The 18734-nt window shown below is 40.2% G+C and overlaps 1 protein-coding gene across 1 annotated transcript in view; it reads left to right on the top strand.

Moving 5' to 3' along the window:
- Positions 1-1231: 1231 nt before the first annotated feature.
- Positions 1232-18734, top strand: part of LOC117535306 (thyrotroph embryonic factor-like) — a 49192-nt gene continuing 31689 nt past the window's right edge. Inside the window, exons 1-3 of the mRNA XM_034199734.1 lie at positions 1232-2321; positions 8319-8608; positions 11531-11738. Of these exons, the coding sequence (XP_034055625.1) occupies positions 2129-2321; positions 8319-8608; positions 11531-11738 (691 nt within the window). The 5' untranslated portion in view covers positions 1232-2128. The remainder of the gene's footprint in view (positions 2322-8318; positions 8609-11530; positions 11739-18734) is intronic.

The raw sequence follows: 18734 nt of genomic DNA on the forward strand, positions 1-18734 counted from the left end.
CCAGTGGTCATCTTGTTTTTTGGCCTCCCTGTTTAAATGACAGCGTGAGAGAAGAAGAGAGGGGCGGGTGCGTTCATGGTCCATCCACAGAGGAGCTCAGCTCAGGTGGGCGTGTCTTACTGTGCAACAGTCCCAGCTGCTGTCAGCCATTGGCTGAATTGGCGGGGAGGTGTGCTTTCTTTATGCATATATAGGTTGCGTTCATGTACACCTGTAGGAAAACTAGAACGCGTTGATTACCACTATTAAAGGAAATTCCCAAACATCCAAAGTGAAAGATAATTAGGTAAACAAAAAATTATCATTTGTTGAACTGAACTATTCTCTTTAGTCTTAGCACACTCTAATACTGTTAAAGCCTGCATAGCAGTGCTTGATGTGTGATGTATGCCTTTTATTTAGTTTATAGGCTGTCATTATTATTTTGGTGTTGTTCAATAGCTTTTCCATTTGTCGTACAAATGAAAAAGCTATTTGAATTGGACATGCATGCAGTGTAAAGGAGGCCTTATAATAAAATAACATAATTATTAATATTGTTACTGGTCAATTCAGCTGCTGTTTTATATAGGCTAGTTAGAAGTTTAAACATGCAACACAAAAACAATAATGAAACAGAACTAGCCTAATAGTTTTCATGACGTCTCTTTGATCTTTATGATATTTGGTTTAAAGGTAATATTAAATGTCGTCATTTTTTAATAAAGCAAACTGATCATTTTGTGTATAAAATGTCAGAAGCCAGTACAAACTGGCTTCACTTTTTTTTAAACTATTTTTCTTTTTGTATTTACTTTTTAATATTTACTCCACTATATTTTTCAGTTTTTCTGTATTATTGTGTTGCACTGTTGGAGAAGCCTGTGACCCAAGATTTTCATCGACATAACTACTCTGTAGCTATGTTCGTATGACAAATAAAGAAGCTTGAACCTTGAAACAAATTGCTGTTATATATTCCTACAATCCAATAGGACATTTTCAGTTTTCAATTTTAATTTTTTAGTTTGACCAACTGCTCTATTATTAAAAACTGTTGGAGGATAATTCAACAAAGTTGAATATAATTTGAAGTTATACAACAGTTAGATTTAAATTTGCCATCAAGTAAAATTACAGTTGGAACCGTATAGTTTACATGTAAAACAACTCAAATTTACCAGCTTTCCCATGCATCCTGAACGCAGAATGCTTTACTGACAGGGGAGGCGTGGCTTATTTATGCAAATGATCCACGCCCCCAATCGCTTTTCCCCCGTGAGCGGTGACATCACACGAGCGGCCCGTGTTGGTTCCAGCTGACTGAGAGAGGGAGTCAGAAAGAAGGACGAAAATAGAGAGAGGTGTGTGTGTGTTCGTGTGTGTATGTGTGTGTGAGAAAGAGAGAGAGAGAGCGAGAGAAAGGGAGGGAGAGAGGGAGAGAGGGAGGAAAATAAGAGCCATCAGTCTCATCTATCTGACTCTCATACTACTGGATATTATTTTATTTTTTTCGGGGGGGGGTCTCTTTATTTCCTTCATCTTATATTTTGTCGCTCATATTTAATCACAAGTTTTTTTTTTCTATTTTGGAGACTCTTCGCCTCGACTGTTTCTAATCCTCTCTCACTACATGGAACTGTATGGCCATCCGCGTTTGAATCTGCTTTTATTTTAATTTGGCTTTCCCCCCTCCGGATTAAAAATCAAGCGACCGACCAACGGACCGGACCCGAGCGAGAGTTTCCTTTAACACTAACTCAAAGAGGACTTTACTCGCCGCGAGCTCCAGGATCCAATCTGTCTTCCTGTGTGCGCGTTCATTATTGCAGAGTTGTTTCAAAGAGGTGAAGGCTCAGCCAGAACCGAGAGGATGAATTAGACTCGGCGAACATGGTGCCATTTTGGAGATAAGTCCCCCCTCTTTTAATTTTGTACACCTTTTTTCTTCATGGGACGGGCGGATAATCGGGATTCCAGGTGGAGATCTTAAACGCGTTACCTGCCCGCGCACCTTTGTGACGACGCGCCTGTCAATTAGCGTCACTAATTGGATTATTTTGATCTTGAACTTAGAGTCTGCAGGTTGCTCTTCTCTACCTCCTCCCCTCCCTCACCTCCCACCTCCTCCTCCTCCCCCCTTGAAGTTATGTCAAGGCCTCTCACTCAGCTCTTACCGCCGGATCTCCCTGCCGGGGCCACCAGCCCCCAGCTTGGGGCCAGCAACTCGGCCGGAAGTGGCACCCAGGGAGGACACCTGACCTCCATGACCAACCTGAAGACCCTGCTCCAGCTGCCAATCAAGGCCGACCAGATGGCCAAGGACTGCTGCGAGATGAAAGGTGAGTGTGTGCACGTGTTCATGTTCGTGTGTGTGTGTGTGTGTGTGTGTGTGTGTGTGTACTGTGAGAAAGAGAGAGGCATCCTATAGGGGAGACACTTCTTAAAGGGACAGTAAGGAAATATATACCTCAGCCAATAAGCAACTGCATAGCAATCATAGATTAATGCATGTTTAATGTACATTAGGTGCATTAAAATGGACTAAAATTAATATGCATGCACCATAAGTACAATGCATGTTTGTCTGATACATGTTGTAATATATTATTGTTAAATAATCCATATTATGTGCAGTAAGGATACCATGAACCTTAAATGCAGAACATATCATGCTAAGGAGGTATTGAGCTAACACTTGATTCATCAATGAGTCGACAACAAGCCAGAAAGTATTTGGTACAAGCTTCTCAAGGGATGAGAGGCTTTCATTAGTCCAACCTAATATACATATGAAGGGATGTGGGTGCTGACTGTTTGGTAAAGACAAGCAATGGGAATATGTCAGGTATACTCCTATGGGAAGTTATAATCAGCATTTCTTACATTTCTTACATTTTAATCAAGAAAATAATAATCAAAATGATCATTTGTTTGCTGTTCTAATTATGAAAAAACTTGAATAAATACTCATTAGAGAGCCTTTACTCAATATAATCTTTGCAGGAACACACAAGAATATTAGACTGATTTATTTTTCATTGCTGTGTGTGTGTGTGTGCATGTGATTGAGTGGTAGGTGTGTTTGTAAAAGACAGAGCTCCTGCTTATCCAACACACACGTGCACACACACACACACACACACACACACACACACACACACACACACACACACACACACACACACACACACACACACACACACACACACACACACACACACACACACACACACACACACACACACACACACACAGTTTCCATATCCTTCCTCCTTCTGGCCTGCTAGATTCTGATATTAAACGCGTCCCTTTTGCATTTTGGTGCTGGAATGAAAAGCCCATGTGGAGGAGGATGAGGAGGGTTCAAAAAAAGAAACACAATCTGGATTTAATGCCATCAAAAAAAAAATCAGCCAAAGCAGCAGCAGCAGCGGCGTTCTGGTTCTCCACTCTGTTTAAATAAAGGTTAGTGAGCGGGATTGAATTGTTTCCCATGCACCAGCTGCCATGACAAATATTAACCAGACTGCCTCTCCTTCCTCTCTCTTAGTGTGGGGATGTCATAACTCCCAGTCACCTGCTGTCACACACACGCACGCTCAGATACTGGTTTTGCTGTGCTTGTGCATGAGGACACTTAAAATCACTCCCTTGAGAATTGTTCTTCTTCTAAGTCCAAACTTTATTATTAAGCCACTGTGATGATGTGTTAAAATGTCCTCACAAGCACAATGGACTGTCACAGAGTCCACAAGTATGTATAAAACTTAACACACCGAATAAAGAAAGGGAGAAAAACAAAGACTCCTGCTTATTGGCGGCCCCTGGTGGCATCTGGGTGTAACTGCAGCTGCTTTCTGTTCCTTTGCATGAGGAGGAGGAGGAGATGATGGTGAGTGCGGCTGACAGGCTCTCCATGGAGTCAGAAAGCAGCTCAGAGGCCCCCATTTCAGCGTCATTGTCAGCTCTCATATAATGCATACTGTCCTAATGTTAGGTGATGCATTCAGGGATGTGTTCAAAAAAGAAAAGACGATGCCGCTGTGTGGGTTTTGGTTTCCTCGATGCAGAGTGATTTTCACCCTCCTGGCTAGCTTTGTGTGACACCTTCACAAACTCCCACTCCTGCTCCTCTTCCTCTTCATCCTCAGTCCCTCTGCTGATTTATATTTTTTCTCAGGCTTCTCCTTTGCATCTTTTACAGCACACTCATCTCTGTCTGTTTTCAGTCTCTCCTTGTGCTCCTCTTGGAGGGGTTTCCTCTTGCTTTTATATTGTTATATGTGCTTTCTTCTCCTGTCCTTTCTACGGAGCCTGCAAGTGGGCTTTTAATTTGTAAGCAGCATTAAGTCATTTGTGCTTTTGATGCACATACATTAGTTATTTCTTGTATCTTTAAATCTTTGTACCTATGACTGTCTCTTAGTCAGCACAGTAGGAGCATCTCCATGTTGTTGTGGCTACACAGTCAGGCAATCAGCTGTGTTTTGGTATTGAGGTACCATACAATGTGGGTATTTATACAGTTGTGATTTCACATAGTTTGGCTGACATATTCCACTCTGTAGCCTCAGTCATGAAGTGCACACTCAGCCCTGAAAATTCAAAATGAGCATCCTATATGATGAGATACATGGATTTGCTTTGGATTGTTGGTGCTAATTTACCTAGTGGTGGCTAAAGGTGTCTTTAGTAGGAATTGTCAACAAAATAACGTTTTGTAAATATTACTTTCATTATTTGGTATATTACCTCATTTTCACTGCAAGGTAGGGGCAAAATCTTGCGGCTTTGTTTCTATGTTTACCTTCTCTGCTTGCTTTTATTCTGACCTTGTCCCACAGCTGCTATTTCATTGGTTAAGCTTTTTCAAAAGCCACTAGCAATCAAGGTTAAAGTAAAAATAATTTACACTTTTAGCAGAGCAATGGTTGGCAATTTCTGGCATACTTTATGGCAAATAATACGTGTTATTTATTTAGCCATCTTTTCACCCACCTGCCTGTCCTCATCATCTTCTCTTTTCATGTCTTATTTATGTTTTCGGGCCGTCCATCCGATGTCTCTGTGTTGCCCCAAAAAGATGCAAAGGGAACAGCGTACCTCTTCAGTGTTCGCATATTCTTTCCTGTATAAACGGGAGACTGGCTGAATCCTCTTATCAGCAACCAAACAGAGGAACATCTGCCCTTACTCAATTGTAATGTGTAATGTTAGCGTAGTTCATCCATTAGTTTTAAAACTGGGTTGACTGAAAACAAATTGGATTGCTATTAGCAATATTTTGTTATTTAAAAACCCTAGGTTTGTGTTCCTACACAAACCTAGGCCCATGACCCGCTAGTGACGAATCTCTTTGACAAATGAGTGGTCTGCTATGTTATGGAGGTGTTGCTGAAAAACGTACAAGCTGCCAGTTACATTACATTACATTACATTACATTACATTACATTACATTACATTGCATTTAGCTGACGCTTTTATCCAAAGCGACTTACAATAAGTGCGTTACAAGTAGAACACCTAGCATGCTGCCCAGTTGAAAACCAAACGAGCTAGAGTCGAGTCCAGACATAGCATGCCAAGGAAACTTGACATTTGACGTCAATTGATGCTTAAAAAAAACCCAAAACATCAGATCTGTGCAGAACCATAAAATATCTGTAATGTTTCTGGGATTATTGCACAAATGTAACCATGTTTATATTGTTCTGAACTATGAGATTTGACTTCCTCTTCTGACTTAATTTTGTTGCATTTCTCCAATGGTTTACCGGATGGAAGAACCAGCTGTTGATCTTGATGAACCATCTCCTAACATTTGCTTAACAGAAGTGGGCACAGACGGGCATACATTTTTTATTTTGGCGTTTTTTTTTCTCCTGAAATAATTTACATTGAAATCTGGCCTGTTTAAGGTGCCCAAACCAACCGGTAGTGACTGACACATCCAAACTGTTATTGTTAGTAAATAAAGCTGCTAAATCTAGCTCATTAAAGAAATGTATTTAAGAGTTGTTAGCTTTGTAGGTTGTCTTAAAACAACTACTTCAACTTGTACATCTTTAAATAAATCACATATTTCCTCAATTTCATATTATTACCTTATGGCGCTTTTCCACTGCAGGACCTAGCATGGCTTAGTACGGTATGGTTAGGCCTTGGTAGGCCAGGCTCACTTTATGCTGCGTTTCCATTACAGTTTACCAACTGGGGTAGTAACTATAGTAACGCAGTGTAGGCGGGGCGACATCAGCTGTTAGCTGTTAGCACTCAGAGCTCACAGCTCCTCATATCTGTTCAGAAACTAGACAAAAGTTAAACAAGTAGAAAATACAGACTGTCTGTGTCATGGCGAGTACAGTCGCTGGTTTATTTATGTCTGTAGGCCATTGTTGTGAGTGTGGACGGAGCCTATACAACGTTAGTTTAGCCTGATCGATCCGGTCTTCATTCAGAAAACACGGATTTTAAAAGGTTTTTCGCCTGCTGGTATCAGTATGTTGTTACTTCGGCATCATTTTGAAAAGTGTATTACAATTAAATCACGGTCAAATATGTTCATTTTGTTGTAGTTGTAGCCCCCTTGCCAGCGATTCTCTCTGACCATTCAGCAGTCGAGAGTGTTTACATCACTAGTTTAGCATATTCAGCCCGGTTGTTGGCCCGGTAAGAACCTCGATTTTGGAGGGCCAGAAAAAAGATGAAAAAGTAGCCCTGAGCCGGAACTACCCCTAGTGGAAAAGCAAAAAAAGCGGGCCTGGTTTGGCCCGGCCCGCTTAAACCATGCTACGTGCTGCAGTGAAAAAGCGCCATTAGAGTCCTTTGAGTTTTGTATTAAACAGACAGTAATTGAAAAGAAAGTGGCAGGCAGATGATGATGATGATAGCAGAGAGATTATAGGGGACATGCATTTAATGGCCTCAACTCTTTTCCTCCGTCCCTCCATCTTTCCGCTGTAATCTCCCCTGACTTTATGTTCTTTAATCCCTTTTAAATGAACATTTCCGGCCGTCCCGATGTTCTCCCGATGTTCTCCCGATGTCTCCTTCTCTCGCTTGTTCATTATTCCCCTTTTCCCTTTCGCCGCAGCCCAGTTAAATATGCTCTTTTATTACTATTTTATTGGGTTGTATTATTCATTGTTCCATTTATTCAATATGCACTTTGGGAGGCTTGATTCTGTAGAATAATATTATCAAAGGATCAGGGTACAAAACAATCACTCCAGTTCTCTCCTTGTGATGAAGTTTGGTTCTTTTTTAGTTTACTTGCAGGAGTTTTTTGTTTATTTTCTGTGCTGATGCTTTATTGATGGCCTTATCTATCTTTCCATCAGACCCTACCGCTTAGATAGAGGTCATAGTGCAGGGTCAGTTTAGTCAACTTTATTTATAGATGCCTTTTAATGATCGCAACTAAGTGCTTCCCAGAGAGCAAAGGACACAAACATCAGCCGGTGTTCATCAAAGGACAGAATCAGCCTCGGGAGCTGTTTGTTTGTCGGAAAGATGAGTTTCACAGGATTGTAACGCAGCTTCTTGTAGATAAATGCAAGATCTGGTTCACCTCAGGAACAAAGGGATGCAATCACAAGCGGTTAAAAAAACAAAAAAAGGGAACCAAATGTCAATTTTCGGAATATTTCAGAGGCTTTCTGAGGACAATGAGGCATTCAAGGTAAACCATATAACGTTTGCTGAACTGAGGTTAACTTTCCCATTTTGGAGCGTTACATAGAAAACAAAAGGCATGTGTGTTTGGATGTTCAAGTGTGTTACCCTTAGGGGATAAAACCTGTGACCATCTGGCGTCCACTCTGTCTTTGAGCACTTGTAAAGAGTGTGTGAAAGGATGTTTTAAATTAATCATTTTTGGGCCACAATTGCATCAGATTTTAGATATTTGTTTTATAGTTATGGATTGACGGCGGAAGTCATTTGGGGACACATGGATTTGCTTTTGGTCACCATACAGTATGTAAGGATAAAATGCCTTGAAATGCTATGACGCTATTTCCATACACATGGAATGGAGGACTGCATTTGTTTAAGTGCTTTTTTTTAGGCAATAAATCCCTGTCACATTAAGCTGAAGACAGATTGATTACAGAAAACAAATTAGAGTCTCTGCTCTACAGCACAACATACTAAACATTTTCACACCCTGAAACACATATTTTCTCGCTGCATATTTTCAGTTCTTATCATTTCTTATTATTTCACCTTTCATAACAAGCACAGAAAAGTGGACTGAGATACATGACCATTTTAGGGTGGTTCTTCTTTTATTACACAGATACAAATAATCTAACATACTTCTCCTTCTCTCCAGATAAAGATAAGCCTGCGGAATCTGATGAGGAATCAAATCCGGGTGTCATCACCGGAGGGCCAGGTGCTCCCAGTGCGGCCCCAGGGGCCCCTGGAGCCCCTGGGTCTGGCCCACTGCGTCCCAACTCCCAGTCAGCGTTCCTGGGCCCGCTGCTGTGGGAGAGGACTCTGCCCTGTGATGGAGGCTTGTTCCAGCTGCAGTACATGGACCTGGAGGAGTTCCTCACTGAGAACGGGATGGGCATGCACAACAACGGGCCCAGCTCCACCCGGGCCCAGATCCCCTCCCAGGTAGGGCTGATGGAGAAACTGAAGCTTTAAAAACTTGGCCTCAACCTCACCAAGCTGCAAGAAGATTTATTTTTCATTTGACAAGGTGTAGCTGTTAGTTATAGTAGGCTACTTACCACGCCAAACATATTGACCTGACTTTATTTATTTCTATTAACAACGTTGTGGTTTTAGCTAGCCACCGTAAAGTGACCGAAGCAGAAAACCACTTGTAAAATGTGCAACAAGTCTTCATAAAACAGTAAAGCTAGTTTTCAAATTAAATATTTTATTATATTACCATTTTTGTTAATGTCGCAAACAGGTTTTGAACCAGAACCACTTGATTAGCTTTAGCTATCAAAACTCTTTTGGAAGGTTCAGGAAAATATCATGGTTTAGGTGATACAAGTTTGTTTGTTATATATTTACTAGCTTACATACGTATGATAATGTTTTATTTTTAGGTTTCAAACAAAACATTTTTTTTCAGTAAGCACGCCATTTTGTCACGCTAGCTAGCAAGCGTGTGTGCTAGGAGGTTAGCCTGCTAATGTGTAATGTCGTGTTTACATGGTTACACTGGGCTGCCAACACTCACGCATTGAGCGTGAGAGTCACGCAATTAACCCATATCTCACGCACTCACGCCACACTCAGGGCTGCCAACATTTGAGTTCAGCTTGGAGTGAGATTTTTTTTTGGTGAACCGAAAAAAGAAACGTTCATGTGTACAGTGTTACAAATGTATTGAACATGTACAAACTAGGGTTTCCCATTAATGTACCGGGCGCTACAGAGGAATACGCACATACACAGTGTACCCGCAACTCTTACAATGAAGGCTCGATAATCAGCTCACAGCATATAAAATGGCATATAAGCAGAGGTAAAGTGCTATTTTATAAGTGGTGGGGGGTTGGATTTTGGATTTTGGATTTTTTTTTAAATATTGAAGTTAAATGTATCAACCTGGTGCATTTTGAGAGCAAAATGAATGTATGGATACATCTCTCAACACCCATATGAAACAGAACTGTAAACAGATTTTCTTTTTCTTTATGAATATTTTACAAATCACTCCCCTTTTAAACTGTATTCTTGTTTTACTGTCATATAGTATTTCATAACTGTTTTTCATTTATTCTCATAAATGGTGACCAAACCGTTTGAGACCCACTGAGATAACTATACTAAAGTTAACTATCTAAACAGAGTCCCTTACCTCAATGAGCTGTAGTTATCTCTCAGTCTGACAGGACAGAGCTCTCCATTTCCTTGTTTTAGAAACAACTTTTAATATCCGTTAAGCTAACCAGATGCTAACAACAACAATGCAAATAGTGAGTTTGGTAGAAATATACTGTATAATAGTAAAGTTATTGAAGATGCCATATTTATTGAAGATTTTACATTTTAAATATTCCCCAAAATTATTCAAAAGCATATTCTTCCAAACTCTCTGCTGTAGTATGACACACAGGAGACTAATGTGTGTAGTGAGTTTGGTAGTAATAAGCTGTATACTAGTGATTGAATATTATTGTAGGCAAGGCAAGGCAAGGCAAGTTTATTTATATAGCACTTTTCAACACAAGGCAATTCAAAGTGCTTTACAAAAAATGAAAGAGATTAAGAAAATGGCATTTAAAATCAGTCATTAAAAAGAAAAGCTAATAAAATAAACATTAAAAGAAAAAATACATGGATAAAAGTTACAGTGCAATTAAACATTAAAAGAAAAAAAGTACATGGATAAAAGTTACAGTGCAGTCTAAGATATGAATAGTTCAATTAAAATCAGCGACAAAAAGAAAAGTCTTCAGCCTGGATTTAAAAGTAGTCAGAGTTGCAGCGGACCTGCAGGTTTCTGGGAGTTTGTTCCAGATATTTGGAGCATAATAACTGAACGCTGCTTTACCATGTTTAGTTCTGACTCTGGGGACAGAAAGCTGACCAGTCCCTGAAGACCTGAGAGATCTGGATGGTTCATAATTTAGCAGGAGGTCAGAAATGTATTTTGGGCCTAAACCATTCAGTGCTTTATAAACCAGCAGCAGTATTTTTGAAATCTATTTTTTGACACACAGGAAGCCAGTGTAAAGACTTCAGAACTGGAGTGATGTTTGGAGTGATTCTCTTTTTTCGGAGTTGCACTTTGCAGACGGTCCCTGAGCACTCGTTTCTTCTCCGGCTGCAGATAGAGACCAATGTAATGTGTCCAGCTCGGAGGACGGCGCGTATTGGCTTTTTAAAAAAAATCAAAATCTGATTGTAGTTTGTTGTCAACCTTACCACGGTACTTAGGAGACATCATTTGTGTCTGAATAACGTTTTGTTCATGAGTTATTGATCCGTGAAATCAGAATCTCCCAATATCGTTCCAACTTTACTGAACTAAGCCAGAAGACCGTCTCGTTTCGTAGACCGCTCGGTTTGCTGTTCCTTCACTTTATTTTTATATACATTTATTTTGGACGAAAACTTAGCGTGAGGAAAGGCAAGTGTGGCGTGAGTGCGTGAAATATGGGTTAATTGGGTGACTCTCACGCTCAATGCGTGAGTGTTGGCAGCCCTGTTAAATTACATTTGTTGTGAATATTCTGTTTTATTTGGATGTAACCGTTACATCCAAATAAAACAGAATATTCACAACAAATGTAATTAGCTAACAGCTTAAAAGCCCTTAGGACCCATAACAACTTGCCCATCATTTTAAAATAAAGTGCAATTTTCTACATTTGGTATGAGGTCCCTAAAAAAATGTCCGCCATAGGCACTGCTGTTTAAAGAAAAGTTTAAATATGAAATACTCAAATTATATTTTGTGAATTGGAAACATTTTAAGGAACCTAATGAGAGAGAATTTGATCAATCAGTCTGTGTTTACATCTCAAAATCCTGGACAAAAGTAACGTTTATTTAAATGTTCTCTCCTTCCAGAGCTCCCAGTCAGCGGTGCCCAACCAGAGCTCCCAGTGCCCTCGCAGCTCTCCCCCGCCCTGCTCCTCCTCTTCTTCCTCAATGTCCTCTTCATCCTCCTCTTCCTCATTGCTGGGACTGGAGAACGTCCAGCCTCAACCGCCACCACCACCACCCCTGCCACCTCAGCAGGAACAAGGCATGTTGGGAGGACCTGAGTGTCCAGATGGTGAGTGAACGAGTGAATTTAAGGGTTGCTATCCGGCAGTTTCATTCAATTTTGGCCCTTGAAGATATGAATTTGAACACATTTTGAACAATAATACCTTAGAAAGATATGATATGAGGACCTTTTTTATATATTTTATATCTTTAAATTTAAAAATACTTTCCCGTCAGAAATGAGAATGCTTTTATTATCTTCTTTTCCTCCTGAGAAGTCCACACAGAGATTAAAATTGAAGTCCTCACGTGAGAAGGCAACATTTGTGCACCAGCTAATGCAGTCAGACATTTTCCGAAGCCGCACATGCAAAGGCTTTGATGTGATCTGGCACTAATGAGAACACAGATGATACATTAACTAACCCACTCCTTCAACAATAACCAGAGTAGAATTTTGTCTAATTATATCTCCGTGTGAGACATTGTTCTGCAGCTCTCCTCGGCTCCCTGCGACAGCCTCTTTTCAACCATTATATATTCATAATTTATTGTTTCCTCTCTCTGCTGGTTTTAATGTGAACTAGAACTGCATGATCATCAGAAGAGCTATTTTCTCTGTCTGTCTTTTCATTTTTTATTTCTCAACTCTGACAACTTTCAATTCTGGCTAATTGAAACCACAAAGACATTCTTCATAATGCTGACGGCAGTGTTGTGAAATCCTGCGAGCCATAGAAGGAATCATCGCAGCTAGTTTTATGATGATTTATCAATGGCAGATCAACCGCATGTCTTTGTGTTCAGCGATTGTTTCGACATTTATTGGAAGGATGAGAAGATTAGCGAGGGAATGTAAGGACTGGCTTCAGATCGTTTGATCGGATTTTAGAGAAGCAGAGCAGTGAGGATGCTTTAATGCATATGAGGCAGGTGAATTAAATGCATACATACAAAAAAAAAGCAAGAATCACTATCCATCTTGCGTATAATAGATCATGTTTACATGATGTATTATTTTATTATTTGATATGACTTTTTCAAGTTTTCAAGGCAGTGTGTCCTTTATAGTAAGCATTACAGAACACAACTCCTTTCCTTTGCTGTTGCTTTGTAACCAGGGAATAAGGATATCATTCTGCACTCTGTTTTTTAGCCATTTGTGGGCAGCACAACAAGCCACAAACACCACATTGACATATTATTACCTTATAAAGTAGTGAATATGTAAGCAAACTGTTTATGCATCATTAGTATTGGATTTTGGAAATACATTTTTTTACATACTAGTCTGGCAAGGCTCTATTCAACTAGTGTCGCTCTTTTAGCAAAGATTGTGGCGTATACTACCTGGCCCTTTTTTTGTGTTTCCCCCTCGATACATTTTTCCAAGGGAGCTGAGCTGATACCAAAAATGTTTTAATTACCAAGCTCCTGTCATTTAGATAGAACGGCAGCCAAGGACACCCTAGTAGCTCATATGGCATAGTGTACCATGTACAGTGCTTGGGAACATCCAAGATTTTATCCAATGAAGAAATCTATGTATTAAAAAAACGTTGGTCTGCAAAACTATGTTGCACTATTGACAAAGTGAAGACGTTATTCTGTGTTGTTGCTGCTAAAGGTAGCACACAGTGGGTTTCTAGAGCTAAACATCATGGATGTATAAAGGGAACTGGATACAGTTGGAGGCAGGACCCCCCCCTCATTCCTATGAAAGTTGCTAAGTGGCGCATTATGCCAAAATGGCCTGAGTCTTGAGAGCAAAAGTGCCCGTATCTGGGTCCAAAGAGTATGCACACTTGTTTTTTGCTTAATCTAATTGGTAACAACACGGCCAATCTTCGCTCATCCAAAAACAATTAGAGATCTAAAATAACTGGATTAATTTATAAACCATTTTACACCTTTTAGACCCAAATGATTAATATATGGGCAGTGGTTGGTGGTCGATTTCCTAAAATAAGTCAATGGGGGGAAAAAGGTTTCTGCCCGCTGACGTCACGGACGAACACGGACGAACACGGAGGTTGTACTACCATCATTTGGCCATTACAAAAATGTGCTTGCCGGAGAGGAAACCAAAACAGATAGAAGGCAGATGCTAAACACAGCTGCAAATTTGGGTTTTCTTATTATCTCTGCGTGTTTATCACGACCAACAACAAATGTTTCTATTGTCCATCTAATGGAAAACAAAAATAGTACTGATTACATCATAACCAGCTATCTTTATGTGCACATGCGCAACTACAAATATGAAATGTAAGGTAAATTAAAGACAACATTGAAGTAGACGATGCAGAGGTCAGTTGTGTGTGTCTGCTCAAGCGTTTCTTTTTGCCATTTATACGAAGGCTGAATTTATGAAGGTATATCTACATGTAGGAACATCAGGGACTGCCCTCCTGCTTTGTTGTGTAGAAAATGTTGCCAGCCCCGGTCACAGCTGTGAAATAATCTTTTGATAATCGGCTCTTTACTTCATATTTCTGTGTGTGTGTGTGGTACTTAATGCTAAAACGGTATGTTGTACAAAGAGTTTGTAAACGTCAGAGAGGAAGACTCTGGGAGAGATAAACTGCGAGATACGATTCGGAGAAATCTGACTGCATCATTGTCTTTTCATTGTGAGTCATAAACAACAAGATTTGTTTCACTATGAGAGCAAGCTGCAGTGTTTCTTAAGAATAATTTAACTAGCAAAAAAACTATGGCAGAAAAATGAAAATGAGACACAGACAGAAAGCAGCAGAGCCTCAGCAGAGCTGATACAGAGGAGCGAATACCACTGGATACTGCTGCAAGGCTCTAACTGTGCGTGTGTGCGCTCGTGTGTGAGAGAAAGAGAGAGAGAGAGAGAGAGAGAGAGAGAGAGTGTGTGTCTGGGTGTGCAGTACGCTGAACTTCAGATGCACATATGAATATGAAAGTGTCCTCTTTGTTTCCGCATTTGCATGCAACTGTTTAGGCTTTAATGTGACATGCTCTTGTGTGTGTGGGTGTGTGTGTGTTTTTTGTGTGTGCCTAGTGTGTGTGTGTGTGTGTGTGTGTGTGTGTTTGCAAGTGTGTGCTCTTGATTCTGAATTATAAACACATGACTGAGCTGAGCATGATGCATCCAGCCAGAAAATCCTCAGGTCGCTGTGGAGCTGCAGTGTTACTACTGAGCTGCAGAGAAGTAGATGGAAAATAAACTAGTAATAATAATCTGATCCACATGCCCGTTTGGTTTTATTTAAAATCATTATGCGTCAAAGAGAGACAGCTCAGAGGGATGGGGGGGGGGGGGACACAAATGTGGATACAGCTGTGGATTTATAAGGTTTATTGTCACCTGTTTGTTGCTTAAAAGGCAATAAATGCTCGATATTCACATCTGTGGGGATTTAAGTGATGGACAAACAAAGAGACAGTTCATGTGGCTTGGATCAACAGCTGTGGTGAAGCTTGACACACAAATTCCCCCCATAAATGTTGCTTTCCCTTTTTTTTCAGTTGTTCCGTACCTCAAAAAACCCAAGACTTGCCTTCTGATTGAGCTATTTATTGACTCAAATCTCGTGATTTTCAGATTTTAAATAAAAAAATACTTTGATTTTATACTGCAAAATAATTACAGGTTGTTTAAATATAAATGTTCAACGGGACTTTATATCCAGAACTTGTTTAGAAAAATCTGGATTACTACAGTTTACGGTGAATTTGTTGTTCAGATAATGCTACATGTAATAGAAAATACATTTAGAGAAATAGAAATGAGCTTACAAGCCTTCAAATATGTGATGTAAACCATGCAAATATAACATTAAGAATGATTAATGTGAATCCCCTTTTCTTCTTATAAAATACATTAACAAAACACAAGCAGCTATACATAAAGGTATTTAAAGTTACGGTTTTATCTTTAAACATGAAACATGATCCTGCATGGTCTTTTCCTCACATTGGTGAATTCATTTTGTTACATGGTTTAGAAGACATTTCCAGAGCAGCAGAACTGCATCAAAATCAGAATCGACATCTGTCCCATCTGCAAATGAAGTAATCATTTGAATAGAAAAGTTGAAATATGTGAGGTTTGAGCCTGATTTAATCATCTGACACTCGCTAATGATGCTCTTGAATGAAAATAATTTCCCCCCATAAGAACACGTCTTTAGAGAGGATCGGAAACATGAATCACCTTGATTTGTAGTTCAAATCAGCTGTTTCCTCCAGCAGCCCTGACATCTCCAGGTCAGTTCACTCAGTCCGAAATCTGTTCTGATCAAACACAGATTTTTAAAGCTCAGATTTCCATAAGCACATGCATGCTTCAGGATACACAAACTCATTGAACTGCAATGTGTTTTGGGAGAAGGCATCCGTAGCCCACATGTATAAAAGCTTTACAAAGGCGCATCTTTATCCATTATTAAAGAACAAAAAATGAGTATTGCAGGTAAAATAAAGCCAGGGCACCTGGAGAGAGAAATACCAAAGCTGAATATCCACCCAGATCTAATCAGCTGCTCCTTCGCCTGAGGCTGATCCGTCCACCAAACTTCATGAGAAAATGTGCAGTTTTTAAAGTTGCTGACAGGCTGACATGTGAAGAGGATGATGGAGTGGTTGATCTTTAGTGGGGAGTGCAGTTAAAAAGCAAGATTTCAGATCTTCTTTAAAGTTGTATCTTCAGAGAAGAGAATGATTTTCAGCTGTCAGATTTTTGTTTGGCCACCATTTATAAAACACTTTAAACCAATACAGATCTAATTGGACTTCAATACCAGGAAATGAAGCAGATTTAGGCAATTGCGCAGATAAGCAACCATGCTTAATAATAGAAATCACTGGATTTTATCATGGATTTACTTTTCTTTATAATTATTTAAGTTTAGTAAATAAGTTATTACATTAGTATTCCCCCAGCATTGTCCTAACTATCAAGTAACTGCTAGTTTGCGTGTTAACACACAAGTGACTTTTCAAGGTAAATGCCTATCTGGCTGTGATGTGAATAATAGCAATAAAACTGCAGCACAAAAATAAGGGTTACGTCCATTTTACGACAAAATACATTTTTGTCGTGGAGTGAGCGAACCAATAAAAAGACTCTGCAGACTTGAATCTAGCTCGGGACAAAAAAAGCTGCCTGCCGCAATGTACTTCCAAATAATAAGGGATGTCATCTGCATAGATATAGAAACGCAGATACGCCAGCACATGAATACAAGACTTTTCTACAAATCACTGTAGCACACTCAATTCTGAACCAATTATCTTATAATTTGGTTTCAACATGAGAAATTGGACATGATATTGTGTAGACCATGGATGTATAAAGATAACTAGATACAGCGTTGGTGGCGAGACCCCAATTACTCCTATGAAAGTTGCTCAGTGGAGCATGAAGCCAAAACTGCCCATTGTGAGCAGAAGTACCAGTAGGCCAACTTGGCCCATACAGCATGAAGCCCCGCCTCAAAGCCCCACCGATATCCGGTGAGTCAAATGAATGGAGAGGGAAAATAACACTGGATTCGGCTTTAGCTCATTTTACACATCTTGGACCCTAATGGTTTAACTAAGGCCTATATCCGCTGATTTACAAACGTCCTTTTCCCAATCTCAGTCTTTTTGCGCCCAATGCCGTCACAGACTGACCCAACAGTTGTAGTATCACTGTTTGGCCACTAAGACATTTGCGTCAGCGTCCGGCGCACATCCTTGGGGAGTTGGGGCTTGGGGTATACGCTAAGCGGCGGTATAAATCTTCTTATTTTGACTTTTAAACTTGAAATAAGTATTGTATTAGCGCCCCCTACTGCACTGTCTCTTGCCACATTTATTCCCGCATTGCTGTGATGTGTAAATAGGTGAAAGAATGAAATGTTCGGAAAAGTAATGCATGTGTAAATAGGGAAAACCCACAAGAGGGGGCCGCAAGGTTATCCCAGTAATTTCCTGGGAACTATGTGTGAAAGAGGCTTAAATGATAAACATGCCCGCATTTAGCTCCAGCACAGCGCCACAGAGCCGCCATATGTAGACCCTTAATACAACGGTGTTTACGGCTCATAACAGGGTGGTTTACATTCGTCAAAACAAATATAACTATATTTGATATTGGAAATGTTTCACTGCTGAGGGAAAACATATGGAAACTATACGTGGCAAAGGTCAGCAGTGGGATTACTGCAGTCACTTTCTCATGCAGACAAACACCCTGAGCACAGATTAGACCATCCTTGGCCTTAGGAACCACCAACCCTATATGATTTGCTTTAAACCAAATAGTCCAGACTGGATGAATCCCAGATAAACCCTTTAGGAATCATTCAATCAGATCAATATACATTAAGAGTTTAATTAAAATATGCATTTAGGTGGAGCACTGTATTGGAATTCATGGGATCTGCTGTGTCTTTAATAGAGGCCGAGGCAGCCGGTGATTTAACATTCAGGGCTGTGATTAATCCTGGCGAGGCAAGGGTTAAACAAGACACTGACTCTGCACTCTGTAACACTGCACACACACAGAGGGAGAGGGGAGTGCAGCGCTGGAGGGGGGAGAGCGAGTCAAGAGTGTTCGCTTTGCATGTTTTGAAATCTCTCCCTCCTTCTCTCTGCCTCACACGATCGGGCCATGTGCGGCCGCCACGTCACGTGCCGCTGCAGAAAGCAACCGAGCGAGAGAGGAAGAGAGAGGGGAAGGGAGGGGCTGGGGGAGGAGAGAGAGAGGGAGAGAGTGAGAGCAGAGCAGGGGGAAAGTATGGGGGGAGATAAAGCGAGAGGGAGAGGAAACAGTGGAGATTACAGAGAGAATAAACACTGAGGACGAAGGGGAAAAAAAATCTTTAGGACGGCAGAGTAAACACAGAGCTAGGGAGAGAATTTTAACTGAATAGCAGTGAGTTGAGAAAATACATAATATTGTCTATTATTTGTACAAATTCATATATTTGCCATTGCAACATGTCCAAAAATAAACTCCTTCTCTGCTACAGAATACATAACAAGAAACTAGCTCTAATAGATTAGCATTACCCTGTAATTTGATCATTAGTCACCACCT

This window comes from Gymnodraco acuticeps, unplaced genomic scaffold (genome assembly GCF_902827175.1).
Source record: "Gymnodraco acuticeps unplaced genomic scaffold, fGymAcu1.1, whole genome shotgun sequence".
Classification (NCBI taxonomy): domain Eukaryota; kingdom Metazoa; phylum Chordata; class Actinopteri; order Perciformes; family Bathydraconidae; genus Gymnodraco; species Gymnodraco acuticeps.